General features: G+C 47.1%; 1 protein-coding gene across 1 annotated transcript in view; it reads left to right on the top strand.

Moving 5' to 3' along the window:
* TXNRD2 (thioredoxin reductase 2) overlaps window positions 1–18,859 on the top strand; it is a 64,946-nt gene extending 46,087 nt beyond the window's left edge. Inside the window, exons 13-18 of the mRNA XM_083717385.1 lie at window positions 154–249; window positions 2,298–2,390; window positions 2,763–2,834; window positions 5,822–5,919; window positions 10,542–10,760; window positions 18,433–18,859. Coding sequence (XP_083573511.1) covers window positions 154–249; window positions 2,298–2,390; window positions 2,763–2,834; window positions 5,822–5,919; window positions 10,542–10,665 — 483 coding nt within the window. The 3' untranslated portion in view covers window positions 10,666–10,760; window positions 18,433–18,859. The remainder of the gene's footprint in view (window positions 1–153; window positions 250–2,297; window positions 2,391–2,762; window positions 2,835–5,821; window positions 5,920–10,541; window positions 10,761–18,432) is intronic.
* Window positions 18,860–26,555: the final 7,696 nt, after the last annotated feature.

The following is a 26,555-nucleotide window of genomic DNA, read 5'->3' as shown; positions in this document are numbered from 1 at the left end:
AAGAGCTGCCAGAATTGAGTTTTGTTGAGTTCTGACTGAATAGATAGATAGATAGATAGATAGATAGATAGATAGATAGATAACATAACGGTCATGAGTTCAAGTCTTGCACTGACATTTTGGACCTCTCCTAATTCTGTTGTCTTGTCTTAGGGTCGCCCCGAGCTAACGCCTACGGCCATTGCTGCAGGGAAGTTGGTTGCTCAGAGGCTATTTGGCCAGTCGGCAGAACTCATGGATTACGACAACGTGAGTAGTTTGCAAATTCTTTTCTTCCTTGGAGGTTCGAAAATGAATGATTTGTTGCAAAGCAATCACATACCTCTGGGCATGAATAAGTGTTTCATGGTGGTTGTTATTTAACATCTGTAGTATAGTGGTACCTCGGGTTTTGGACATTTCGGAAGCCTAATGTTTCAGTTTTCGAATGCCAAAAACTCGCAAGTAAATGCTTCCGTTTTCAAATGCACCTCAGAAGTCAAACGGCTTCTGCTGCATGTATCTGTTGTTTTCCACAATTTTCTCTATTGAATTTGCAGACTGCCCTTTGCATCTCGGTTTTCAAACTTTGCGGAAGTCAGGTGGTCTTCCGGAACGGATTACGTTCGAAAACCGAGGTACCACTGTATTAAAGGTAAAGGGACCCCTGACCGTTAGGTCCAGTCACAGACGACTCTGGGGTTGTGGGGCTCATCTCGCTTTACTGGCCGGGGGAACTAGCGTTCGTCCGCAGACAGTTTTTCCAGGTCATGTGGCCAGCATGACTTAAGCCGCTTCTGGCGAACCAGAGCAGTGCATGGAAACGCCGTTTACCTTCCTGCTGGAGCGGTACCTATTTATCTACTTCCACTCTGACGTGCTTTTGAACATCTAGGTTGGGAAGGAGCTGGGACCGAGCAACGGGAGCTCACCCTGTTTTGGGGATTCGAACCGCCAACCTTCTGATCGGCAAGCCCTAGGCTCTGTGGTTTAGACCACAGTGCCACCCAGATCCCTGCGCCGGTGTATTAGCATTAATTAATTAATTAACCACTGTATTTGTATTAATTAAATCGATATACACCTTAGTTGCCAATATGGCATCAAAGCAGTTTACAAATTGCAAAACATGGATAATTCAAGTAAACAGCAAAACAATGCTAGGGTCGTGGGGGATCAACGACTTGTTAGTATTATTTCTGTAGCAGAGTCCTTGTCTATAGCATCCTAGAACCACCCAATCAGCATGAAAGGGGAGCTTTTTTGGCCAATGAGAATAAGCCTTCTTTCTCTGTGTGTTGATGGGAGCCAATCACAGTGCAAAGAGGCGAGTCAGCCACTGAGGATTGGCTCCCGGGGTCGCTCTGGAGAAGGAGTGACGGAAGAACACCGAGAAGGAGTTGATCTAGGGAAAGGCAATATATGGAGGATCTGCACTGATCATTGCAATATATCCCTAATTATAACTTGTATAATTATAAAGTTATTGTATAATCTAGGGGGGTGGGACACATGGCTGCGAGTTGCCCTGGCTGTCACTATTATGAAGGGGTCCTGCATCAACCCCTCCAAATGGTGCAGCAATCAAACCGCTAACACATTTGTGAAGCTAAGCAGCGTCCAGTATGGTTTGAAATTGGATGGGGGACCGCATGTTGAGATTCCTGCATTGTTGGGGGTTGGCCTAGATGGCTTTTTCCACTACACTACTACTGTGTGTCACTAAGTTTTGGGAGATAGGGAGAAGCATGGGGCTCTTGATCTATTGGCTTGAGAGTAACAGGATGGTCACGAAGAATTGAAAGAAACAAGATTTACCAACTATTGAAGAATGGCAGATGAAGATGATGGACTATATGGAACTTGCCGAACTGACCGGGAGACTCCGAGACCAGAGAGAAGAGACAGTGGAAGAAGATTGGAAGAAGTTTAAGGAATATTTGAAAACATATGTTAATATTTAAACCTTAGAATAACTTTGGAAGTGGATATAGGCTGTAGGGTTAGAAGTAGAAGATAGGGTATTTTAAAACAGTATTATTTGTAAGTGATAAAATGTGAAGTTATTTTAAGTGTGATAAGAAAAAAGATGGCTAGAAATTATGATATATGTAAACTGCTAAAGATGAAGTAAAATGAAAATCAGATAGGTGGGACTTGGGGAAGCCCACTTAAAAATGTTTAGAAAAATATAGATATGAAAAGAATTTGTTCATTTTGTTTGTCTTTTCTGTTTGTGTTTTTTATTTGTGTTATAAAATGAATAAAAATTTTTGAGGGGGGTGGAGAAAGTAACAGGATGGCCTTCTATCGCCTAGGTGCCGACCACTGTCTTCACTCCCCTGGAGTATGGCTGTGTAGGATTGTCGGAAGAAGAAGCTGCTGAACGGTTTGGAGCAGATCATATAGAGGTACGTTGGGCTCCTGACAGGCATGGCTGCTGGACACCAGTGCTGAGGAGCCAGCTTGCTTTCCACTGTGTGTCAGGGACCGTGCTGAGGAGGGTTACACTGAGGAAGAATGGTGGGAGCCACCCCCTCTCCCTGCTCCTGCTCCTGAATATTCCCAGGAGCAGGAGGACAGTATAGATTTGGAACAGTGGTTTGCAGAGGGGCCTAGTTCAGAAGGCAGAAGCTGGGAAATACTGGGTGGGGAGCAGCTAGCAGAAGAAACACTAGAAGAGAGAGATTTCTCTTATTAGAAATGATAAAAATGTAAAATGAAGCAGTGATGTAAGGCAGGCGCTGGCTCTGATTGCATCTTCCGATATTCCTTTCTGTTAGGTGTACCATGCGTTTTATAAGCCGTTGGAGTTTACCGTGGCCGAAAGAGATGCAGCTCAATGTTACATAAAAGTAAGTCCGTGTTCCTGGCGTTTGACCTCCACTTCCAGCACGGAGGCTCTGCATCCTTGGCTTTGCTGGAAAGATGGTGGCTCGTAGTATGTGTGTTTGTTGTTGTTTAGTCGTTTAGTCGTGTCCGACTCTTCGTGACCCCCTGGACCAGAGCACACCAGGCACTCCTGTCTTCCACTGCCTCCCACATTTTCGTCAAACTCATGCTGGTAGCTTCGAGACCCTGTCCAACCATCTCGTCCTCTGTCGTCCCCTTCTCCTTGTGCCCTCCATCTTTCCCAACATCAGGGTCTTTTCCAGGGAGTCTTCTCTTCTCATGAGGTGGCCAAAGTATTGGAGCCTCAGCTTCAGGATCTGCCCTTCCAGTGAGCACTCAGGGCTGATTTCCTTAAGAATGGAGGGGTTTGATCTTCTTGCAGTCCATGGCCTTAATGACTTACCTGGGGAGGCTGGCATGAGGCAAATGCACTGTCGGAGCCTATCCAGCCTCCTTGCTGCTGCGTTTGCACTGCAACAACCTCCCCGCCTGCCGGGAAGCTGCCATAGCAGTTCTGCCCTACCTGGTGATTCGCTTCTGCATAGCGATAGGGTGCCAAAAAACTGCCACCCCAGTCTTCCCAGTGCCAGGGTGCCCTGCTCTTGTCCAGGCTCTTTGCCTCTGCTGTTGGCAGCCCCCCCCCCCACGTTGTATATGTTTTGTGGCATTTTATGCATTGTTACTCGCCGTTATTTTTATAGTTCTTCATTGCAATTGTTAAGTGTGAACTGCTTAATTATTATTTGCTGGTATTTAATTTTACTGATTACTATTATAGTCCAATGGATTGTTGAATACAGTGGTACCTTGGTTCTCAAACTTAAACCGTTCCAGAAGCCTGTTCCAAAACCAAAGCGTTCCAAAACCAAGGTGCGCTTTCCCATAGAATGTCATGCAAAACAGATTAATCCGTTCCAGACTTTTAAAAACAACTTCTAAAACAGAAATTTAATATGAATTTTACTATCTAACGAGACCGTCGATCCATAAAATAAAAGCGATAATCAATGTACTGTACTATAAAATAAATAAGACAGTATTGTAGATTATAAAAATTAAATAAAAAAAAATTCTTACCTGCACTGATGATAGTCATTGTTTGGATGGGGGGGGGGGCTTTTATCCATTTCCGCAGTCACACAATCCATCAATCAGTAGCTAAACTGGGTTCCACACAGTCACAAAAACAAATTAACTGAAAAAGCCTCAAAAACAAAAATGCAAATAAATAAATAAATAAATAAATAAATAAATAAATAAATAAATTTTATATATATCCCGCCCTCCCCAGCCGAAGCCGGGCTCAGGGCGGCTAACAACACTATAAAACAGTGCAACATTATAAAAACATTATAAAAATTAATTAAAATCAAAATTGATGGCAACAATAAACTAAAGTTTTGTAAAGATTGCCAAAGGAGGGAGTCAGGCTGCGCCCTGACTAAAGGCCTGGTGGAACAGCTCTGTCTTGCAGGCCCTGCGGAAAGATGTCAAGTCCCACAGGGCCCTAGTCTCTTGTGACAGAGCGTTCCACCAGGTTGGAGCCGCAGCCGAAAAAGCCCTGGCTCTAGTTGAGGCCAGCCTAACCTCTCTGTGGCTTGGGACCTCCAAGATGTTTTGATTTGAAGACCGTAAGTTCCTCTGTGGGGCATACCAGGAGAGGCGGTCCCATAGGTACGAGGGTCCTAGGCCGTATAGGGCTTTGAAGGTTAAAACCAGCACCTTAAACCTGATCCTGTACTCCACCGGGAGCCAGTGCAGCTGGTATAGCACTGGGTGAATGTGATCCCGCGGCAAGGACCCCGTACGGAGTCTCGCTGCGGCATTCTGCACCCGCTGGAGTTTCTGGGTCAGTCTCAAGGGCAGCCCCACATAGAGCGAGTTACAATAATCCAGTCTGGAGGTGACCGTCACGTGGATCACAGTGGCTAGGTCAGGGCGAGAGAGGTAAGGAGCCAACTGCTTAGCTTTATAAATAAATAGCAAAATTAAATTTATAAATAAATAGCAAAAACAAAAGTGCCTAACTTAATCTGTTCCAAAAGTCCGTTTGACTTCCGAAATGTTCGAAAACCAAGGCGCAGCTTCTGATTAGTGCAGGCGCCCCAGAAACAATAGCCAGTGCTTCCGAAAAACGTTTGAAAACCAGAACACTTACCGGTACCTCCGGGTTTTCGGTGTTTGGGAACCAAGGCGTTTGAGTACCAAGGTGTTTGAGAACCAAGGTACCACTGTATTACTTTTTTTTGTATTGAATCAGATTGTTATTGGGCGCAGTGCCCTTTGCTGTCTATTTTGTTGTTGTTTCAGCTTGCAAAGCGCCTTGTGTATCTTATTGTAGAAAGGCGTATACAAATGAAAAGGGAAATGAAAATGTCTGAAATCCTGGAGAATGGCTGCCTGTCAGTGTAGGCAGTACTGAGTTAGATGGACGAATAGTCCTCCAAATAAGGCAGCTTCCTATATTTTAAGCAAAAGGTGTAGTTTGGTGGTAGAGGAGATGCTTTGCATGCAGAATGCTCCCAGATTGGAAAGGACTTTCTCTGCCCATAAACCCTGGAGAGCCACTGCCAGCCAGAGCAGACAGTATAGGGCTAGGTGGATAAACAGTCTCACCTGTCCCAGTCTCAGTTCCAGGCAGGCCTGCGGGTGTCCCCTGCCTGAAACCATAGAGAAGTTGTTGCCAGCCAGTGCGTGCAACACTGCGCTAAATGGACCGATGGTCTGAAGCGCTAGATAGTCAGCTATCCTCTGATGGTGACAGAGCATCCCCCTGCAGAAGGCCCCAGATTCAGTCCCTGGCGTCTCCCGGTCAGGCTGGGAAGGTCCCTTGTCTGAAACCCTGGCGAAGGCCCTACCAGCCAGTGCAGACAGAACTGAGCTCCATTGGCCAGTGTTCAGCAGAAGGCAGTTTCTTGTGTCTTCTGACTGCTCCCCGTTTTGCTTTCAGATGGTGTGCTTACGCCAGCAAGAACAGCGAATCCTCGGCCTTCATTTCATTGGCCCAAACGCCGGCGAAGTTATTCAAGGATTTGCCCTTGGAATCAAGTAAGTGGAATCAAGAATTCTGCCCTCCGCCCCATCCGCTCCCTTCCTAGAGTTTTCCGAAAGCCTTCTCTTTTAAGTCACCCTAAGATTATGAAAGATAGCGGTTTAGCTTTTGGCAGTGCTAAAAAAAGAGCCCATGTTTCCATTTACTTTTATGTCTCGTCTCCTAGATTTTCGTTTTAAAAAAATATGGCCTTTCTTTATTAATAAAATGTTGGGCTTAGTGACGGATGTACCAGGTTTTTTGCATTTATGTTTATGAAATATGTTTCTTGGCAAACCGTACAGCTCTCCTCCAAAAAAAAAAATCCATTTCACTACCCAGCTGTTAACTCTTCAAAGTGCAGCAAAGGGGAAAGCTTGATGTTTTCAGGATAATAAATGATGCAGAAGCCTTTCTTTTAAAAGAGATTGGGGGGGGGGGAATCTAAAAGCTTTTTTTGATTACGTTTCGTGGGGAGGCTTGCAGGAGGAATCATCAAAGCTTTGGAGGGGACGCTCATATTTTCTTTTAAAATCTGCACTGTGGCAGGGGGGTAAAGGTAAAGGGACCCCTAACCATTAGGTCCAGTCGTAGCCGACTCTGGGGTTGCGGCGCTCATCTCGCTCCACTGGCCGAGGGAGCCGGTGTACAGCTTCCGGGTCATGTGGCCAGCATGACTAAGCCGCTTCTGGCGAACCAGAGCAGCACACGGAAACGCCGTTTACCTTCCCGCCGGAGCAGTACCTATTTATCCTCTTGCACTTTGACGTGCTTTCGAACTGCTAGGTTGGCAGGAGCTGGGACCGAGCAACGGGAGCTCACCCCGTCACGGGGATTTGAACTTCCAACCTTCTGATCGGCAAGTCCTAGGCTCTGTGGTTTAACCCAGAGCGCCACCTGCGTCCACAGTGGGGTTGGGGTGTAGGTTTCACTAAACCAGAGGTGTGGAACCTGCAGCCCTCCAGATGTTGTTCAACTTCCAGCAGGTCCAATAGGTGGAGCTGGTGAGGATTGCAGTTTGGCAACATCAGAGCTGACGGGTCCCACCTCCCGGAAAGTGCGGGGTTACCCAGCAGGGTGCTAAGAGACAAGGATGCAGCAGGAGGGCACTGGCAGTATAAACGATTATCAGACTGAATCAGATTCATCAGTTTTGTTGCATTAATTAAACTCAATAGTTTTGGATTTTGAATAAGCGTGCAATTAATTGTTACTGTTTTGAATTCGATCTTGTTAGTGGTTATTGCAACCCTTATTCTGAATAATGCTTTTTATAAGGTTAGGGGGCACAGGGGATGAGGGTGGCACTGTGGTCTAAACCACTGAGCCTCTTAGGCTTGCTGATCAGAAGGTCGGTGGTTCAAATCCCCACAATGGAGTGAGCTCCTGTTGCTCAATCCCAGCTCCTGCCAACCTAGCAGTTCGAAAGCATACCAGTGCAAGTAGATAAACAGGTACCGCTGTGGCAGGAAGGTTTTCGTGCGCTCTGGTTTCCGTCACAGTGTCCCATTGTGCCAGAAGCGGTTTAGTTCTGCTGGCCACATGACGCGGAAAGCTGTCTGTGGACAAACGTCGGCTCCCTCGGCCTGAAAGCGAGATGAGTGACGCAACCTCATAGTAGCCTTTGACTGGACTTAACTGTCCAGGGGTCCTTTACCTTTTACCTTAGGGGGCACAGGAGGTGAGTTTATGGAACCAAGTGTGCTGTAGCCCAAAATAGCTGGGGAGTCACTGATCACAGGCTGGGATAGCGGAGGAGTTTGGTTGGCGCTTCTCAAAAACAGTACTCAGACTGAAACACGTGCCTTCAAGATTCACACGTCTCCAAATGTCGCGATGTGTTTCTCTGTCCATAATACCGTACGAAAAGAATATATATTTGGGGGAAAACATACCTCAAAATATACCCCAAAAAAACTTAGATTTAAAATAACAGTTCCTTAAAATGAAATAAAAACTGAATTGTGGCAGCTTTTAATTTCATTAAAGTGCAATCCTGTGCATACTTTTCTGGGAGTCAGTCCCACTGAGTAGACGTTGCGTTGTAAGAAGTGGCTTTAAAATAAAATAAAATAAAATAAAATAAAATAAAATAAAAGTAACTTTTAAACTTTGCAGATTTGCTCTACCCACCCTCTGAGTTTCTTAAATTCAGCCTCCCCCAACCAGATGTTGCTGGAGACTCCCATAATCACCAGCCAGCATGGCCAATCATCAGGGAGTTGTAGTTCACCACATCTGGAGTGAACTACAAGTTAGGAGAGGCTGATCTAATTACTTTAAACTGTTGCTAAAAAAGGACTGTGGTGCTCTTTGCGGACAGTGGGGGAAGGCGCTCCTGGAGATAAGCAATTTTGGTAAATTTCCATTCTGGAGAAACTTTGCTCTTCAAAAAAAAATCCCAGGGCTGGTTGGGTGCTTTTGCAACTTTTGGGAAATCTCCCAGTGCCTGGGGCCAGGTTCCTTTTCCTTGTAACTGCTGCTCTCTAGCGTCTGAAAGGAGTAACGTCTAAGAAAGTAAGCTAAGTTTCTGCATGGGATGATAGCAGTGCCGGATTTATGTATAAGCTGAACAAGCTATGGTTTAGGGCCCCACTCTCTTGGGGGGCCCAAAAAAATCTAAAGGGGAAAAAAACTAGATGTACATTTCCAATATATAAGATAAAAAAACAAATAAAATAAAACCTACGTACAGCAACAATGTTTTCTGCTATGTTGGCTCATATGATGTAAGGAATGCCAGCCTGCTCCCTAAAATATCACTGGTTTGCTCATTTCAGTATATAGGGTGCCTGCATTCTGCATGGATTTTTCAACAATTACTTTGATAAAATACATATTTTGTTATGTGCAAATGGCTTTAGGTACCTGTTAGATTCATAAATTACCATATAGCATGTATTCAGCACAAAAAAGTGACAATTTGTTGTTGACAGCTAGACATATAAAGGGCCCCATTACCTTCAGTAGCTATGAGCCTCATCAAACCTAAACCTGGTCCTGGATTATAGGAAATGAAGATTGTTTCTGTTGTTTTGCAAAGGATCTGCTTTAACAAGACAAGTTATTGCACATTGCGTGCTGTGGAGAGTACAGTGGTACCTCGGGTTAAGTACTTAATTCGTTCTGGAGGTCCGTTCTTAACCTGAAACTATTCTTAACCTGAAGCACCACTTTAGCTAATGGGGCCTCCTCCTGTTGCCACGCCGCCGGAGCACGATTTCTGTTCTCATCCTGAAGCAAAGTTCTTAACCTGAAGCACTATTTGTGGGTTAGCAGAGTCTGTAACCTGAAGCGTATGCAACCTGAAGTGTATGTAACCCGAGTTACCACTGTAGTTACACTTTGCTTTGAGGGGAATTCACCTAAGACCCAGTGTGGGTGAGTGAGGGCTGGACTTGGGTCTAAAAATGGTCTGAATCATGGAATCGTAGCGTTGGAAGGGACCCCTGAGGGTCATTCAGTCCAACCCCCTGCAATGCTGGAATATGCAGCTGTCCCATACGGGGATCAAACCTGCAACCCTGGCATTATCAACACCATGCTCTAACCAACTGAGCTATCCAGGCCCTCTCAGTTTAACCGCTTCCTCAGGCTGGTCCATAACCTTTGGCCCAGCATCATTGGGGAAGATATCATGCTGACACAGGAACAGATATTCCCAAGTTAGGGCCCTTTTGCGAAGCCTTTCTCTTCCACTGGACGTGGAATTTAAATCTCCATTTCTGCTATCACAGTCGCCCCATGCATTCAGACCACCGATATACCACTGTTAACAGCCGTGGCTTCCCCCAAAGGATTCTGGGAGCTGACATTGGTTCAATATGGCAAGAGTTCTTAGGAGACACAGAGCTAAAGTTCCCAGCATTCTCCAGGGGACGTGATAGAGCAGTGCTTTAAAATGTATTTTATGGATGTCAGTAAACCACTGTGTTTCCCCATAGCTACCCCACAACCAGCACAGTCCCATTCAGTTCAATGGGACTTGATTCCTAGAAAGCGTGCATAAGGTTGCAACCTTGAAATGGATTTTGGTGCCTCTTAATAATAATAACTTAAAGTTGCTGCTGATCCTCTGCTCCTGACCCTTTAAAATACAGTGGTACCTCGGGTTACAGATGCTTCAGGTTACAGACTCTGCTAACCCAGAAATAGTACCTCAGGTTAAGAACTTTGCTTCAGGATGAGAACAGAAATCGTGCTCCGGCAGCGTGGCAGCAGTGGGAGGCCCCATTAGCTAAAGTGGTGCTTCAGGTTAAGAACAGTTTCAGGTTAAGAACGGACCTCCGGAATGAATTAAGTACTTAATCAGAGGTACCACTGTAAGCTGCTTCTTGTTCACTCAGCCTTTGACATTACTGAATCCTCCCTTTACTAAGTCATTTCCTTGCCTGTGGAACCTTTAAAAAAAAATTCCCCCTTTGCAGCCCAAACAGTTCCTTGCATACTTGTTTGTTTTGTTCTTGCAGTTGCAGTAAAAGAAGAAATAAACACGAGCGATCAATTGCTCTGGCTCCTAGGAGGAAATGTGTCATTAAAGAAATGTGTCATCAAAGGCTGATTCAGTAATCCTGTAGCAGGAAAGATTCGATAGGGCTTTCGCTGTCCACGCAATTTTATCCCTTTTCCTTCTTTGTAGATGTGGCGCTACCTATTCCCAAATGGCAAAGACGGTTGGGATCCACCCGACCTCTGCAGAGGAAGTGGCCAAACTGCACATCACCAAGCGGTCGGGGGCCGATCCTACTGTCACCGGTTGCTGAGGTTAGCTGCCATCCCTGGGTAGCAACCAAAAGAGCACCTGGCGTCAGGAATCTGAAGAAAAGGAGAGAACAGCTGGAAGATTGAGAAATGGCAGGTCGGTTGCCTTAGCCTTCTTTTGCCAACCTTCAGCCTGGTCCCACTTGCAAGCCTTTTGGGTCCAAGGAGAATGTGTTTCGGGATGCTTAAACTGTGGAACTCCCTGCCACATGGAATGGTGACAGCCACTAGCTTAGACAGCAGTAAAACAGGGTGGGGAGTGACCTTTCTCAGCTCAAAGGCCACATTCCCTTCTGAGCAAGTGACATGCCTGCTGTTGGGCGAGGCATTGCAGGGGGTTGGACTAGATGACCCTTGGGACCCAACTTTACAACTCTGTGATTCTGTGAAATGTTTCCGTAGCGCAGTAGGCTAGCTTTTGCGCACAGTAGACAGCTTTATCCTCCATCCAGACAAGCAAAAGGCCTTGTTCCATTGACACATTCCAGTCGGGACACAAACAGTGAGGGGTGTGTCTTGGTGGGGAGAGTTGTTGTTATTATTATTATTATTATTATTATTATTATTATTATTATTTATATACCGCCCTATACCCTGAGGTCTCAGGGCAGTTCACATAAAAGATCACAATATATAAAATCAAAGTAAAAGCAATAACCCAATAACACGCCCCCCCCCCAAAAAAGAGCCGCACTTTAAAGAGGTACAGGGTGTTGATCAGGTCAACGAAAGGCCTGATTAAAAAGGAACATTTTTGCCTGGCACCTGACAGTATAATGAAGGCGTCAGGCAAACATCCCTGGGGAGAGCATTCCACAGACAGGGAGCCACTGCAGAGAAGGCCCTGTTCATGTGTTGCCACCCTCCGCACCTCTTGAGTCCTGAGAGCCAGCTCCAAGGCCCCAACACTGCTTTGAAAGAATATGAGACAAATGGATGGAGGGCAAGGCTGCTAGACACGATGCCTGTGTGCTACTCCAGGTGACAGGAGTGAGCCAGCAGTAAAACCACACTGGGCAAGATGGAGTTAACTCTTTATTAGCAAAAACAGTGTCAGGCCTAATGAGCGCAGCACCCATCTCTGGCAGGTCTTGCCTCTGTGACAAAGTTGCTGAGATCGAGAGTCCCAGCCTCCCCACAGCTGCCTAACTCCACTCCTCTCCAGGGTTTCCCCCAAGCAATCTGAGGCTGTGCCAGCATGAAGCTAACCTCTCCTCCGCCCTCTGCATGCCTCTTTTGATTCTGGGAGACCAGGGGGAAAGAGTTTGTCACTACTATCTCACAGCGGGGCAGAGCCTCCAAAAAAGACGTGCTCCCCTAATTCCCCACATCCCCAGCATGTTTACACCCCTGTCTCAGCGACCCCTGTTGTAAGGAGCTCGGCAGAGACACATGCCCGACTGGCATGTTCTCTCCCTCCTGGTCTTTCGTTCGGGAGCTTCAAAAGCTTTCTTCAGCCCAAACATCACCGCGACCGATGCCCAAAGACACTGGCACACTTAGGGAGCCACAGAGTCTGCGCATCATGTGTAACAGACCTCAGCAACTCAGCATTTTGGCTAATTACTTTATTTACATATAAACATACATGGAGCAGGGATGCGGGTGGCACTGTGGGTTAAACCACAGAGCCTAGGACTTGCTGATGAGAAGGTCGGCAGTTCGAATCCCCGCGACGGGGTGAGGTCCCATTGCTCGGTCCCTGCTCCTGCCAACCTAGCAGTTCAAAAGCATGTCAAAGTGCAAGTAGATAAATAGGTACTGCTCTGGTGGGAAGGTAAACGGCATTTCCATGCACTGCTCTGGTTCGCCAGAAGCGGCTTAGTCATGCTGGCCACATGACCCAGAAGCTGTATGCCGGCTCCCTCAGCCAATAAAGCGAGATGAGCGCCGCAACTCCAGAGTCGGTCACAACTGGACCTAGTGGTCAGGGGTCCCTTTACCTTTATACACGGAGCACTGCAACACGGCTCCCTCTCTGTCTAGCATCAGACAGCAAAGAGAAAAAGAAAAAAGGACAATAGTCCCAGTTCACCGAACATCCTGTCTCTGTCACTTCCCACTCTTTTGAGTCAAAATATGCACCTTCATGTGAAAGACAACAATCCCGTGACCGCAATCATGGAGCAGGAATTCTAACACCCCAGCATGTTTACACCCCTGTCTCAGCAACGTCTACACTGGCCCGGTCATGCCCACGGAATGGAAGGTGGCAGGATCCGCAAGAACGTGCGCTACAGGGAGCTGGCTCCTGGCACCAGGCCTGTTGGCAGACCTACTCTATGTTACAAAAATGTCTGCAAACAGGACATGAAGACTGGCGACGTCACCGCCGCCGTGTGGGAATCCCTTGCAGATGACCGCAGACAGTCAGGTCGTGTCCAGAGCAGGAATGGCTGCTGGGAGGAGCGCAGGGAGAAGAAATAATAATAATAATAATAATAATAATAATAATAATAATAATAATAATTATTATTATTATTATTATTATTATTATTATTATTATTATTATTATTATTATTTTATTTATACCCCGCCCATCTGGCTGGGCTTCCCCAGCCACTCTGGGCGGCTTCCAAAATTGTTTATAATACTATAATACATCAAACATTATAAGCTTCCCTAAACAGGGCTGCCTTCAGATGTCTTCTAAAAGTCTTGTAGTTGTTGTTCTCTTGACATCTGGTGGGAGGGTGTTCCACAGGGCGGGTGCCACTACCGAGAAGGCCCTCTGCCTGGTTCCCTGTAACTTGGCTTCTCGTAATGAGGAAACCGCCAAAAGGCCCTCGGATCTGGACCTCAGTGTCTGGGCTGAATAATGAGGGTGGAGACGCTCCTTCAGATATACTGAACCGAGGCCGTTTAGGGCTTTAAAGGTCAGCACCAACACTTTGAATTGTGCTTGGAAACGTACTGGGAGCCAAGGTAGGTCTTTCAAGAAAAGCTATTGAGCATCTGCAGCAGCGCAGCCAGACGCCATCATCTGCCCCAGTTGCAGCAAAACATGTCTCTCCCATATCGGACTCTACAGCTGCAGGAAACTCCCCAGTGGTTTGACTTCAGCCCCGAAGGCACACTCGGATGCCAACAATTTTTGGTCATGCTTGCAGTTGGAATCCGAGAACATCTGGAGGGTTACATCTTCCCCGTTCCTGTTGTAAATATTACTGAGCTTAGATGGCTCAGTGGCCTGATTCTGTGCCAAACAGCTTCTACGTCCCTATTTCTAGGCCTGAAAAATCTTAAATGAACTCGGCAGCTCAAGGTTACTGCTGGTGGAGCCCGGCTGCCTTTTATGAAACGCGACCCTTTTTCATTTTATTTTAGCATGGCATAATTTTAATTCCATTGATAAGGAAGCCTTTGTTCTCTCAGAGGGGTTGTGAAAGGGAGGGCGGAGCAGCCTTCTGCTAAAATCAAGACTTCGTGGCTGGGATCGAAAGAGCAGATAGGGTAAAGTAAACATCCTGATTTTGCTCTGCGAGTTCCCGCTGCGGAAGAGGCAAGCCGTAGAATCAGGAAATGAAACTTCGGCCGACTCCGTGGCTCTTTTGCTCGCCGCATCCTGGTTTCTGCGTGGGAGCTGCGTCTCATCAAGCCGAATATCGCATCCTGTGTGCCGAGAGCAGTTGCGTTCTCTAATTTGGATCCAGAACAAGACCATCCGTGCACAAACAGGGAGGTATCTCCAGGCTTGGGGGAGCCACAAAGTTAGCAGGTGGAGCAATCCCTGCATTCAGGACTTTGAATTCTGCGAGTCAGATGTGGCGGGATAGGCATTTATACAATCATGCATGTTGTGGAAGCAGGTGGCTGGAGAATGGTTTCTCTCCTTCTCACTGGAGTTCGTGAACATCCAGCAAAGGCGAATGTTGGAAGATCCAAGCTAGATAACAGAAAGTACTTCTTCATGCAGTTCGTAGGTCGACTGTGGAACTCACTGCCACTGGAGGCAGGAATGGCCACCAATTTAGATGGTTTTTAAAAGAAGATTAGACAAATCCATGAAGGAAAAGGCTATCAGTGGCTACTAGTCATGATGGTTATGCTCTGCCTCCTTGGTCAGAGGCAATAATGCCTCTGAATATCAGTTGCCCAAAAAGCACAGGAGGAGAGTGCTGTTGTGCTCAGGTCCTGTGGACAGATTTCCCACACATCTGGGCAACCACTGTGAGACCAGGATGCTAGACTGGGTGGCTCCTGGCCTGACGCAGCAGGTTATTCTTATGTTCTCATGCAAATGTCCCGAAAGACTCTTCAGGGAAAAGGAGATTAAGGAGAAGAAACTAGTTACAGTGGTACCCCGCAAGACGAACGCCTCGGAAGACGAAAAACTCGCTAGACGAAGGAGTTTTTTGTTTTCTTAGCCGCTTTGCAAGACGCATTTCCCTATGGGGGAAGCTTTCCCGCTGTCCCCGGACCTCTTTTGAAGCAAGGGGAGGAGGGGAGAAGATTGCTTCTCCCCGTGGCTGCCCCGCAATCTCCAGGGACAGAGGGGAAGGCGCGCGCGCCTTCCCCTCTGTCCCCGGACCCCTTTTGAACGCACGCCTTCCCCTCTGTCCCCGGAGATTGCGGGGCAGGCAACGGGGAGAAGCAATCTTCTCCCCGCTGCCCCTTGCTTTAAAACAGGTCCGGGGACAGAAGGGAAGGCACGCGGTGCTTTCCCTGTGTCCCCGGACGGTCTCCATAGGAACGCATTGATTGATTTTCAATGCATTCCTATGGGAAACCGTGCTTCGCAAGACGAAAAACTCGCAAGAAGAAAAAACTTGCGGAACGAATTAATTTCGTCTTGCGAGGCACCACTGTATGAAGAGGCCTATTGGATCAGGCCAGAGGCCTATCCCTAACCCTAGAATTGTAGAGTTGGAAAGGACCCTGAGACTCATCATTTCCAGTCGCTTGCAGTGAGGGAATCCTGCCCACAGCTGTCCAACATCCTGTTCTCCAGTATACCTGAAGGAGTGTCTCCACCCTCATTGTTCAGCCAGACACTGAGGTCCTCCTCTGAAGGTCTTCTGCTAGTTTCCTCACTGCGAGAAGTGAAACTCCAGGGAACCAGGCAGAGGGCCTTCTCGGTGGTGGTGGCCTCCCTGAGGAACACCCTCCCTTCAGATGTCAAGGAGATAAAAAACTACAGTGGTACCTCTGGTTGCGAACGGGATCTGTTCCAGAGGCCCGTTCGCAACATGAAAAGAGCGCAACCTGAAGCGCGGTATCTGCGCAGGTGCATGGCACGATTTGGCGCTTGTGCACATGTGTGAGGCGCGATTTAGCGCTTCTGCACATGTGGCAAAACTAGGAAGTAACCCTTTCCGGTACTTCCAGGTCGCTGTGGGACGTAACCTGAAAGAACGTAACATGAAGCAAACGTAACATGAGGTATGACTGTATCTGACTTTTACAAGACATCTGAAGGCAGTCCTGTATTGGGAAGTTTTTAATCTTTGATGCTTTATTATGTTTTATATATTCTGTAAGCTGCCCAAAGTGGCTGAGGAAACCCAGCCAGATGGGTGGGGTATAAATAATAAAAATAAAAATTCAGATGCCTCTGGGAAGCCTGCGAGCAGGATTGCAGTGTAACAGTGCTCCCCCTATTTGTGATTCCAATCAACTGGTCTACGGAGGCATGCTGCCTCAGACAGTAGCGGGAGAACACAGTCACCATGGCCCTTAGCCACTGATCCTCCATTAATTTGCTTGATCGGCTTTTAAAGCCATGCATTGCTCACCATAGAACATAATACCTGGCTGAATGGACCTTGGCCTGACAGGTTTGTTGGGCCGTCTGTTGTTGACAACAGCTGGAAAACAAGGGAAGCGTGTTGTTGCAGCATGATGTTGCAGCGCAGAACCCTCCTGGTCAGGGTGCTAGCCGGCCAGTTGCCCATGCCCGCCTCCAGGATGCTTCCTTTCCCTCCCCCTCCCTCCTGGTTTTCTTACCCAGTCACCCCGATATTCAGAGGCATAAGGCCATAGCCAAGGCACAGGGCCTTCTTGGTAGTGGCACCTGCCCTGTGGAACGCCCTCCCACCAGATGTCAAGGAAATAAATAACTGTCTTGACTTTTAGAAGACATCTGAAGGCAGCCCTGTTCAGGGAAGTTTTTAATATTTGATGTTTTACTGTGCTTAATGTTTTAATTTGTTGGAAGCTGCCCAGAATAGCTGGGGCAGACCAGTCAGATGGGCGGAACAACAACGGTTGCAGCTCCTACTTATTCCTTAAGCAAAACGGCCCTTCTAAATTTTTGCCTCATTCCTTTCCTAATTCCTTTCTTATTTCCGTCTTGACCAGGAGGGGGAGATGCTCCCTAACGTGAATCAAGGCGGGTGCCTAGTTGGTCGGTTTGTCTGCTTAGCAGAAAATAATCAACTGGACCGTGATAGCAAAATCCAAACCTAAATTTTTAAAAAAGTCCTCTTGCTTGTTGTTCTGCAAAGGCAACCCTTGCCAGCGAAGATCCGGCTGCCAACTTCCAGCGGGAGCCCTAACCCTGTCTACTCGGAAGTCAATCCTATTGAACTCAATGGGGCTTACTCCAATTACACAGGATTCTCCCACGAGGGCTGTAGCTCAGTGGCAGAGCTCCTGCTTTGCCTGCAGAAAGTCCCAGGCAGGGGAAAGACCCTGGAGGGCTGCTGCCAATCAGTGTCAGCAATACTGACCTAGATGCACCAATGGTCTGACTCAGTATAGTGCAAATTCATTTGTACTCCACTGGAGTACAAAACCTCCATTGCCTGGTGGGCTTTGTCCGTGGAAAAAGAGGGTTCTCCCAAGCACCCCTGTATTCAGGTGGGGTTCAGTCACATCCCAGCAAATTCAGGTCATGTGCAGTTACAGCCTTGTGCAACCAGCCTGCTTCCCATAAAAAAAGAAGAAGAAGAGACCTTCTTGCCATCAGGAAAAAGATGGGACGATGCCCTGGAAAAGAGTGGGGTGAGACTTGCTTTGACGCAACATCTTAATTTCCTGGCAAGCACATCAGGACAAAAGCTCAATAAACAGGTAATCTGGAAGCTCCTAAATGCGATATTAAAATGATAAGTCGGGCATCTGTTTCCCAGTAGCACCAGTCTGAAGCTTCACCTCTTCTGGTTTGGTTTGGTTTGGTTTGGTTTTGGGAGGATGGCACAGAACGCCTCGTTGCTGCAGCATGGCCTCAGCACTCCTGATTCCTCTTGTGATGAAGAGACCTTTTGCATTATTTCAGCTAAAGATTCCACCCTGTTCCAAGACATTTTGGCACCAGAGGCACATCACAAAATGGTTTCCCCCTTCCCTGCTAGGAGATAAAGGGCGAGTGAAGATCTGTGTCAGAAACAAGGGGGAATAAAGATCTACACTGGGATGGGCTGCCCCCGTGGATCATGACGCCTGAGGCAGTCGCCTCACCTTGCCTCATGGGTGGGCCAGCGCCATCCAGTTGTTTGTATACTTGTGGGCCTTGGAGATAAATCGATTTCCCTCTCCTGTCATGAGACCACCAAAGGAATCTGAGGACGCTTTGCTGCAGCCAAACCGGAGGGTGGGGGGGGGACCATACACAGTTACACGCAGGGTACAAAGCTAATCCTCACCATCTCTATCCAAAGCTCCTTCCTTTAATTGATCCCTTTATGTTGCAAGTCTTTTATTTCTGTTGTTTTAGCATCATGATACTGCGGCCTCCTAGAGGGCTTCTCAGAAACCGAACTCGAATCTTCGATGTTGTTGTTCTCCGTCAGCTATTTCCCCCCTTCTTTTTTCTTTCCTTTCCATAGACGTCAATCTGGATTTATGCTGACGGGATGGAACTGACGGCAAAGCAGGACGGATGGAAACGAAAAGGGATTTGCTCCTTCCCTGATGGATTCCGCCTCGTGCTCTCCAGGGATGGCCTCGTTGTAACAATATCGGCCAGGCTAACGTTGACTTGAATGGCCTGATGGATGATTCGGATTATTTCCTGTGTGTGCGTGCGGAGCTGAAAAATGTGTGTGTGAGTTCACCAAACAAATAAATGCAGTCTGGCCAGCTGCCCCCCACCCCTTTTCCCGGATGCCAGCTAATGACAGCTTGTGTATTAAACCACACATTGGACTGCACAAGTCTTGATGATCTGCTGGGACCCTCCTCAACACAACAGATCCCGTTATATTTATGGTGCATATCCTTATGGAAAAATAAACGTACTCTCTTACCCGCCAAGCCAATGTGGTTAATATCTGTAGTGCCATTTTCTACTGTACTATCTTGGATGTAATCTGGTTTTTCCTCTAAGTCAGGCATCCCCAAACTCGGCCCCCCAGATGTCTTGGGACTACAACTCCCATCATCCCTAGCTAACAGGACCAGTGGTCTGGGATGATGGGAATTGTAGTCCCAAAAACATCTGGAGGGCTGAGTTTTGTGGATGCCTGTTCTAAGTAGATGTTGCTTCCATCATTCTGCCTTAGTTTTTTTTTTCAGGGGGCTGCTAAAACAAAGGGTGTAGCCTGGCATTTGACCCCAAAGTTGAGGAAATGGGCAGAAACACGTTGGGTGGCTTTAGAAGAAAATTAGGCAAATCCATGGAAGATCAGGCTATCAGTTACTGCTATAGCCACAACAGCTTCTCTGTCCAATACCCCTTGATCCTTTTCACGTGTTCCATCTTATATTTGTGCAGCTGGTTATTCCTGCCCAAGTGCAGAACCTTACCTTAGTCCCTCCTGAAATTCATTTTGTTAGTTTAGGCCCAGTTCTCCAGTGCTGAACCCCAGTTCTGTCTTCTGCGTGATTAGCGGGGTTTGGGGTCATCTGCAAATTGAATGAGCATCCCCTCAACTCCTTCGTCCAAGATCTTTCATGACCTGTTGTGTTACGGAACCATGGCCTTCTGGTCAATTTACCACTTTGTCACACTACGTTTCAAATGGCGGGAAAGAACTCCACGCCAGAATTCCTCCCCAGATTTTGCCGCATGAAATCACACGTGGAAATTGCCAGGTAAGGAAGCTGGAATCAGGAAAATGGAATGAAGTGCTGCCTGAATGCAGCCCAAGTCTTTCAAGGACACAAAGGGTTCTATCCCGATTCAGCACTTGCCTTCAAACCTGCCCTTCTTCCTACGATCTTGAAACGGTTGGACTTAATCCGTCATATCGGGAATGATTTTTCTGCTGGCTGATTCCAGAAATAGAAAGTCAAAATGTGTGTCCTGCATTCAGAAGAGGTCAGTGATGGGCTTGCGCCTTGAAAATCTTTAAGACAGGTCTGCAAAAGCTGTGGTCCTGCAGATGTTGCTCCAGCAAAGTGTTATGTCTAGTAACCAAATCTGTGAGAGGACAAACGGTGGTCAGGGGGGAAACCCTATTTGCTAGCCAAGAAGGCAAAAGGTCAGGGAGTGTGGGCGCAACGCTCCTTGGCACACTGTTGCATGCCTGGTGCGAGGATTGCCTTAGCACAAGTGGAGCGTCACCTCCACATACCTACACCACCAGCAACTCGCCAACCATTCCTCCAGGCAACGCCTGACATCGTCCCACCAGTGTTCATTCCTGTTATGTACTGAGTTGAATAGGATCCAAACTGCAGCAGTCTGATTGGTCCTAGAACAATAGGATCCAAAAGGCAGCAGTCTGATTGGTCCTAGAACAATAGGATTCAGAATGCAGCAGTTTGATTGGTCCTAGAACAATGCAGCAGTATGATTGGTTGGCAGGAACCACCCAATCATGCTCCAGATAGAAGTGAATCCACAACCTGATTGGCTTACAGTAGAATTCCGGAATTAGCCAATCATGTGCAGCCCATTGTGTAAATGATGTATATAAAGCAGATACTTTGAGGGGACTTTCATTCATTCCTCCTCACCACTATGAGCTGAATAAAGAGCATGAAATCACTTTGCGACTCTGAGTATATTTCAATTCCCTAAAGTGGTCAGCTGCCCCCTGCCAGGTCTGACAAATTCCATCCTATTGGGTATAATGTCCGTATGGTTTACCACTTGGCTGCCGTGACCTGGGACCTTCTGCATGCAGAACAGATGCCCTACCACAGCAGTGCAAGAATGTAGAACTCCCGTCGTTTCAAATATTTTATTCAGGAGATGTCTAAATGGCACATGAAATCCCAAGTATACAATATTAAAAGCAATGAAAATTGGAACGTAACCCTTCCTGCTTTCCCCCTGTGCAACCCATCTCTGCGAACCACATGAAGTTAAGCAGAATACCACTTCCAACCAAAGCTGCTCCATCCCTGCATTAAGGGACACCCAAATTAACTACAAAGGGTGGCGCTGTGGGTTAAACCATAGAGCCTAGGACTTGTTGATCAGAAGGTCGGCGGTTCGAATCCCCGCGACAGGGTGAGCTCCCGTTGCTCGGTCCCTGCTCCTGCCAACCTAGCAGTTCGAAAGCACCTCAAAGTGCAAGTAGATAAATAGGTACCGCTCCGGAGGGAAGGTAAACGGCGTTTCTGTGTGCTGCTATGGTTCACCAGAAGCGGCTTAGTCATGCTGGTCACATGACCTGGAAGCTGTACGCCGGCTCCCTCGGCCAATAAAGGGAGATGAGCGCAGCAACCCCAGAGTCTGTCACGACTGGACCTAATGGACAGGGGTCCCTTTACCTTTAAATTAACTACACTGAGGGTGGGAAACTCTCTTCTGCTCAAAGGCCTCTGGCCAGTGGTGAAAAGGGCCAAAGCGGTAACCAAAATTAGTTTCTATGCATACATGCACAAATACTTCATCCTTCCTTTGGACAAGTGAGAGACAGGATCAGAGTTAATGGACACATTTCAGCTGGGCAAAGGCCCTCAAGGAGGGTGTGACAGCCAGTGAAGGGAGAGGTGGCCTTGGGAGAAGGTGGCGTGGCCTTCAGAGCGTTCTGGGGGCCGAAAGGAAAGGCCCAGAGGACCACATTTGACTCCCAGGCCTGAGATGCCCCACCCCTGCGCTACAAGACGATAGTGTGAATTTGTACATGTTAAGCAAAGCAGAACCCCCTCGGGCCCTTTAGCTTAGGCAATGATTCAAACGCTTGCCTGTTTATCCCAGCTAATGAGGACTATCAGATCCACTTATGATAAATGCACGTTGGCAATGCTTCCTGGAAGAGGCATGCCAGGGAGGGAACTCCCTTAAAAAAACACAGTGGCAGCCGAGGAGGATTAACAGGAGAACGTTTGTTTCCAGTGCCAGGCTGCAACGCAGAAATGAAACTGATCACCGAGATAGCGCTTGGCTCCTCCCCCTGCCAAACAAAAATCCAGCTACCGGATGAGTATCAGGTATGATTGAGACAGAAATGGGATCCGGTCTGCGTTTAAAGGGGAACCTACCTAATTCGAAAAACAACCCACAACCCAAAAAGGAACCCTCCTTTGAGATTCATACTGCTTCAAATTTTGCAATGCAGTTCTGCAGCCTGGTAATAATATTAAAATATTAATATTAATAATAAAACACTAAAATGCAATAACCTATTAAACATTAAAAGCTTCCCTAAACAGGGCTGCCTTCAGGTGTCTTCTAAAAGTTTGGTAGTTATTTTTCTCTTTTACATTTGGTGGGAGGGTGTTCCACAGGGCAGGCGCCACTACCAAGAAGGCCCTCTTGCCTGGTTCCCTGTAACTTGGCCACATGACCCGGAAGCTGTACGCCGGCTCCCTCAGCCAATAAAGCGAGATGAGCACCGCAACCCCAGAGTCAGCCACAAGTGGACCTAATGGTCAGGGGTCCCTTTACCTTTATCATGATAGAAAACATTTTTGTACGCTGCCTTCGCTAATGTAGGTGGCGTGTTGTTGTTTTTTTACTGCATACTTTCCCCTAACACATTTTTGCACATAGGTTTTGGTTGGATGGCTGCATTGCAATACTGCAAACTTGAAAGGATATGCACAAAGAAAATATACATGTTTCTGTACATCTTTGGCCTAATATACCTCTGGGCAAAACAGTTTTGCTTAATGTATTGCGTGTTATATTCAGTAACATACACATTTTTAAGTCACACTTTACCCTAAAGGTAAAGGGACCCCTGACCATTAGGTCCAGTCGTGGCCAACTCTGGGGTTGCGGCGCTCATCTAGCTTTACTGGCCAAGGGAGCCGGCGTACAGCTTCTGGGTCATGTGGCCAGCATGACTAAGCTGCTTCTGGCGAACCAGAGCAGCGCACAGAAACGCCGTTTACCTTCCCGCTGGAGCGGTACCTATTTATCTACTTGCACTTTGCCGTGCTTTCGAACTGCTAGGTTGGCAGGAGCTGGGACCCAGCAATGGAAGCTCACCCCGTTGCGGGGATTCAAACCGCTGACCTTTTGATTGGCAAGTCCTAGGCTCTGTGGTTTAACCCACAGCGCCACCCGCGTCCCTCTCTATCGTGGTAGTCATTTACAAAGATTGCACAGCAAAAAAGGTGTACATTCCGATAAACGCACACTAAAATCGTGGTGAATTTTATGAGGGTGTTGAAAAGGAATAATCTGTGGAAATGTGAGGACCGGAATTTAAGGCTAGGGAAATGATAAACTGAAAGAAGCCAAAATTGCCAGGGTCAGCCAGCCCTCATGGTTGAAAGCTTCTACGTTGAGAAGAAGGTTTTATTTTTGGCTCCCAAGCCACTTGCAACTCTGCAGCTCTGCGATCCTCAAAAAACAAGGCCTGATAATTTGGAACTCCGAATCCAGGGTGAAATTCAGAGAAGTGAAAACTTCTGGAAGTCTCCCTGCCCTTGGCATAACTTGCATACCTCCGTAGGGCTAAACCCCACATTTGACGAACAGAGATGGATGGAGGTTCACGCTCTGCTGAACGGAGACTTGTACCGTCATCCAAAAATGCGGGGAAAGGAGCGGAGACAGCGGGAGGCCGGCAACCAGATCCACCCACCTCAGCTTAATTGAGGCAGTTGCCACATTTGAAATGTGACGCTTTCTCTCCAGTGCTTACTTTACGGTTATCCGCGTTATTTGTACAGAAACACTTTCCCTGGCTTTGATCTTCCTTTCAAAACCCTGCCACGGAAAGGCATACAAGCTGGGCTCTCTGCTTCACAGGCAGACTTGCCACCTGTCAAGGCTGGGCCTGGTTTCTCCTCAAGCGTGAAAACGCGGAGGCGGGAGAAAGTCTGCGCAATGGAGAACGTCTCGAATCCTATCAAATATAAAGCTCTAAACCCAGGAGTGAGACCACATCAGTCAAATTATCCAGGGTTTCTCTTGACTGAGTACAGCTTTCTAGCCTAGAAAAAAAGCCAAAAAAGCCACCTCTTTCGGCAAGGCTGGCCCTACTATAAGGCACCGGCTTCAGGCGGCAGATTCTTGAGGGTGGCAGTCAGCAGTCGGAGAAGTGAAAATTGCTGATTCACCTCAAGGCAAGAATGGAAACCAATCCAGCTAATACAATCAGTTTTACAAGTGCCACATAAAAATACCCACAATTGCCTCTGTAAGAACTCTATCATTTAATGTGGCAGCAATGGCACTATGGAACTCCCTGCCTATAGATATCAGCCAGGATCCTTCACTATATTCTTTTCGCCGCCTGTGAAACACATTCTTATTTAGACAAGTGGCACTGTGGGTTAAACCACAGACTTGCCGATCAGAAGGTTGGTGGCTTGAATCCCCGTGACAGGGTGAGCTCCTGTTTGGTCCCTGCTTCTGCCAACCTAGCAGTTTGAAAGCACGTCAAAGTGCAAGTAGATAAATAGGTACCGCTCCGGCGGGAAGGTAAACAGCATTTCCATGCGCTGCTCTGGTTCGCCAGAAGTGGCTTAGTCATCCTGGCCACATGACCCGGAAGCTGTACGCCGGCTCCCTCAGCCAATAAAGCGGGATGAGCGCCGCAACCCCAGAGTCGGCCACGACTGGCCCTAATGGTCAGGGGCCCCTTTACTTTACTTTTTACCCAGATGTTATGGGACACGGGTGGCTCTGTGGTCTAAACCACTGAGCCTCTGGGCTTGCCAATCAGAAGGTCAGCGGTTCGAATCCCCGCGACAGGGTGAGCTCCCATTGCTCAGTCCCTGTTCCTGCCAACCTAGCAGTTCGAAAGCATGTCAAAGTGCAAGCAGATAAATAGGTACCACTCTGGTGGGAAGATAAACGGCGTTTCTGTGTGCTGCTCTGGTTCACCAGAAGTGGCTTAGTCATGCTGGCCACATGACCCGGAAGCTGTACGCCGGCTCCCTCGGCCAATAAAGCGAGATTAGTGCCGCAACCCCAGAGTCGGTCACGATTGGACCTAAGAGTCAAGGGTCCCTTTAGCTTTACCTTTTACCCAAATGTTTAGAAAGTTTGTAGAAGTTTTAATTTGTTTTGGTCTATTTTACTGCAGTTTAACCTTCTGTAGGTTTTCAAATTAACATTTGTATATCTTTTAGTGATTATTTAATGTTTTTTGTTGTTTTTATAAACCACTTTGAGTTTTTCTGCAAGCAAGCGGTGTATAAATTTTATAAAACAAATGGACGCTGTTGTTGTAGCCCACAAACGATACATTTAACGCTTATCGATAATTCTATTGTTTTATTCTTTTGGTAAACCACTTTGAGGTTTTTTTTTTTTTAACAATCATTCTATAACATGTTTGAAATAAATACAAAACTTACACATTTAACTTAAAATGTATGTACTGGTGACTCTTACCTTCAGATTGTGTTCTGATGATCGCAGGGTGGTGGCTACTGTTAGTCTTATGGATACACTATTTTTATTGTCTTTTTAAAGTTAGATTTGCAAATTTTAACTTTTTTTCAAAAAGAACTCAAGGAAATGGAGGGGAGGCGCTTGTAGCCAATGCTGGTCCTACTCAGAGTAGACCTATTGACCAGAAATAGACATGCCTAACTGGGATCCACTAAATCCCAATGGGCCTACTCTGAACTCAGCAGGATCCAACCTGTTCGTCTTGAGATATCGACAATTAGAAGTGGGGTGGGGGTGGGGAGCCAGCCAGGGAAGATGTTGATGTAATTACTTGAGCAGCCATAGAAACCTTGAGTCTTTCTGTCCGCCAAACGTCAAGCTGCTAATTATGTCTCCATTGTGCCACTCTGAGTCAATATTGTCAGCTATTCTTAGGTCTAATCCCCTAACATCGAGGTTTGATGGGGCGCGCGAGACATCCCCTTCAGCGCCTTTCTCGAAACTCGTGTCGCTGGGTTTTGCCGCAAACACGCAAACTACAAAGGGCCGGGCCATGTTGTGGTATTAGGCATCCAACAGAACAGCTTTTAATCTCGTGTACACCTTAAGAAAACATCGGCTCAGCCTACCGGTGCTCTGCTAGACGCGGATGGGACCCTGCATGTTGGGGAACAAAAGAACATGAGCTCCTCTCTGATGAGTCTGACAGGGAACCCTTAAGACATGTCAGGGAGACGGCAATGCAGAGCTACATTAGGGAAGAGGCAGCTATGATGCGCACACACACACACACACACACACACACAAAGCAATGAGGAGCTGGCATAAATGCATATCGTTCAGCTCCCTCCGGTCACCAGGTTTTCCAGCAGGTGGCTGTAAGGCCTCTCCCATACCCTGTGATGGGGAAGGAAATTAATTCGGTTCACCCTTTCCAAAAACAATGCATAAATTTATTGTTGTTATTATTACAGTGGCATCTCAGAAGTCAAACGGAATCTGTTCCAGAAGTCCGTTCGACTTCCAGAACGTTCAGAAACCAAGGCGCGGCTTCTGATTGGCTGTAGGAAGCGCCTGCAGCCAATCGGAACCCGTGCCGGACGTTCTGAGTTCCAAAAGAACGTTCGCAAACCGGAACACTCACTTCCAGGTTTGCGGCGTTTGGGAGCCGAAAGGTTAAACTTGCAAGGCGTTTGTGATCCAAGGTACAACTGTATTATTATTATTATTATTATTATTATTATTATTATTATTATTATT

The sequence above is a fragment of the Podarcis gaigeae genome, assembly GCF_964106915.1.
Source record: "Podarcis gaigeae genome assembly, chromosome: 16".
Taxonomy (NCBI): Eukaryota; Metazoa; Chordata; class Lepidosauria; order Squamata; family Lacertidae; genus Podarcis; species Podarcis gaigeae.
Note: the sequence above shows the minus strand (reverse complement) of the source record. Positions and strands in the feature narration are given on the sequence as shown.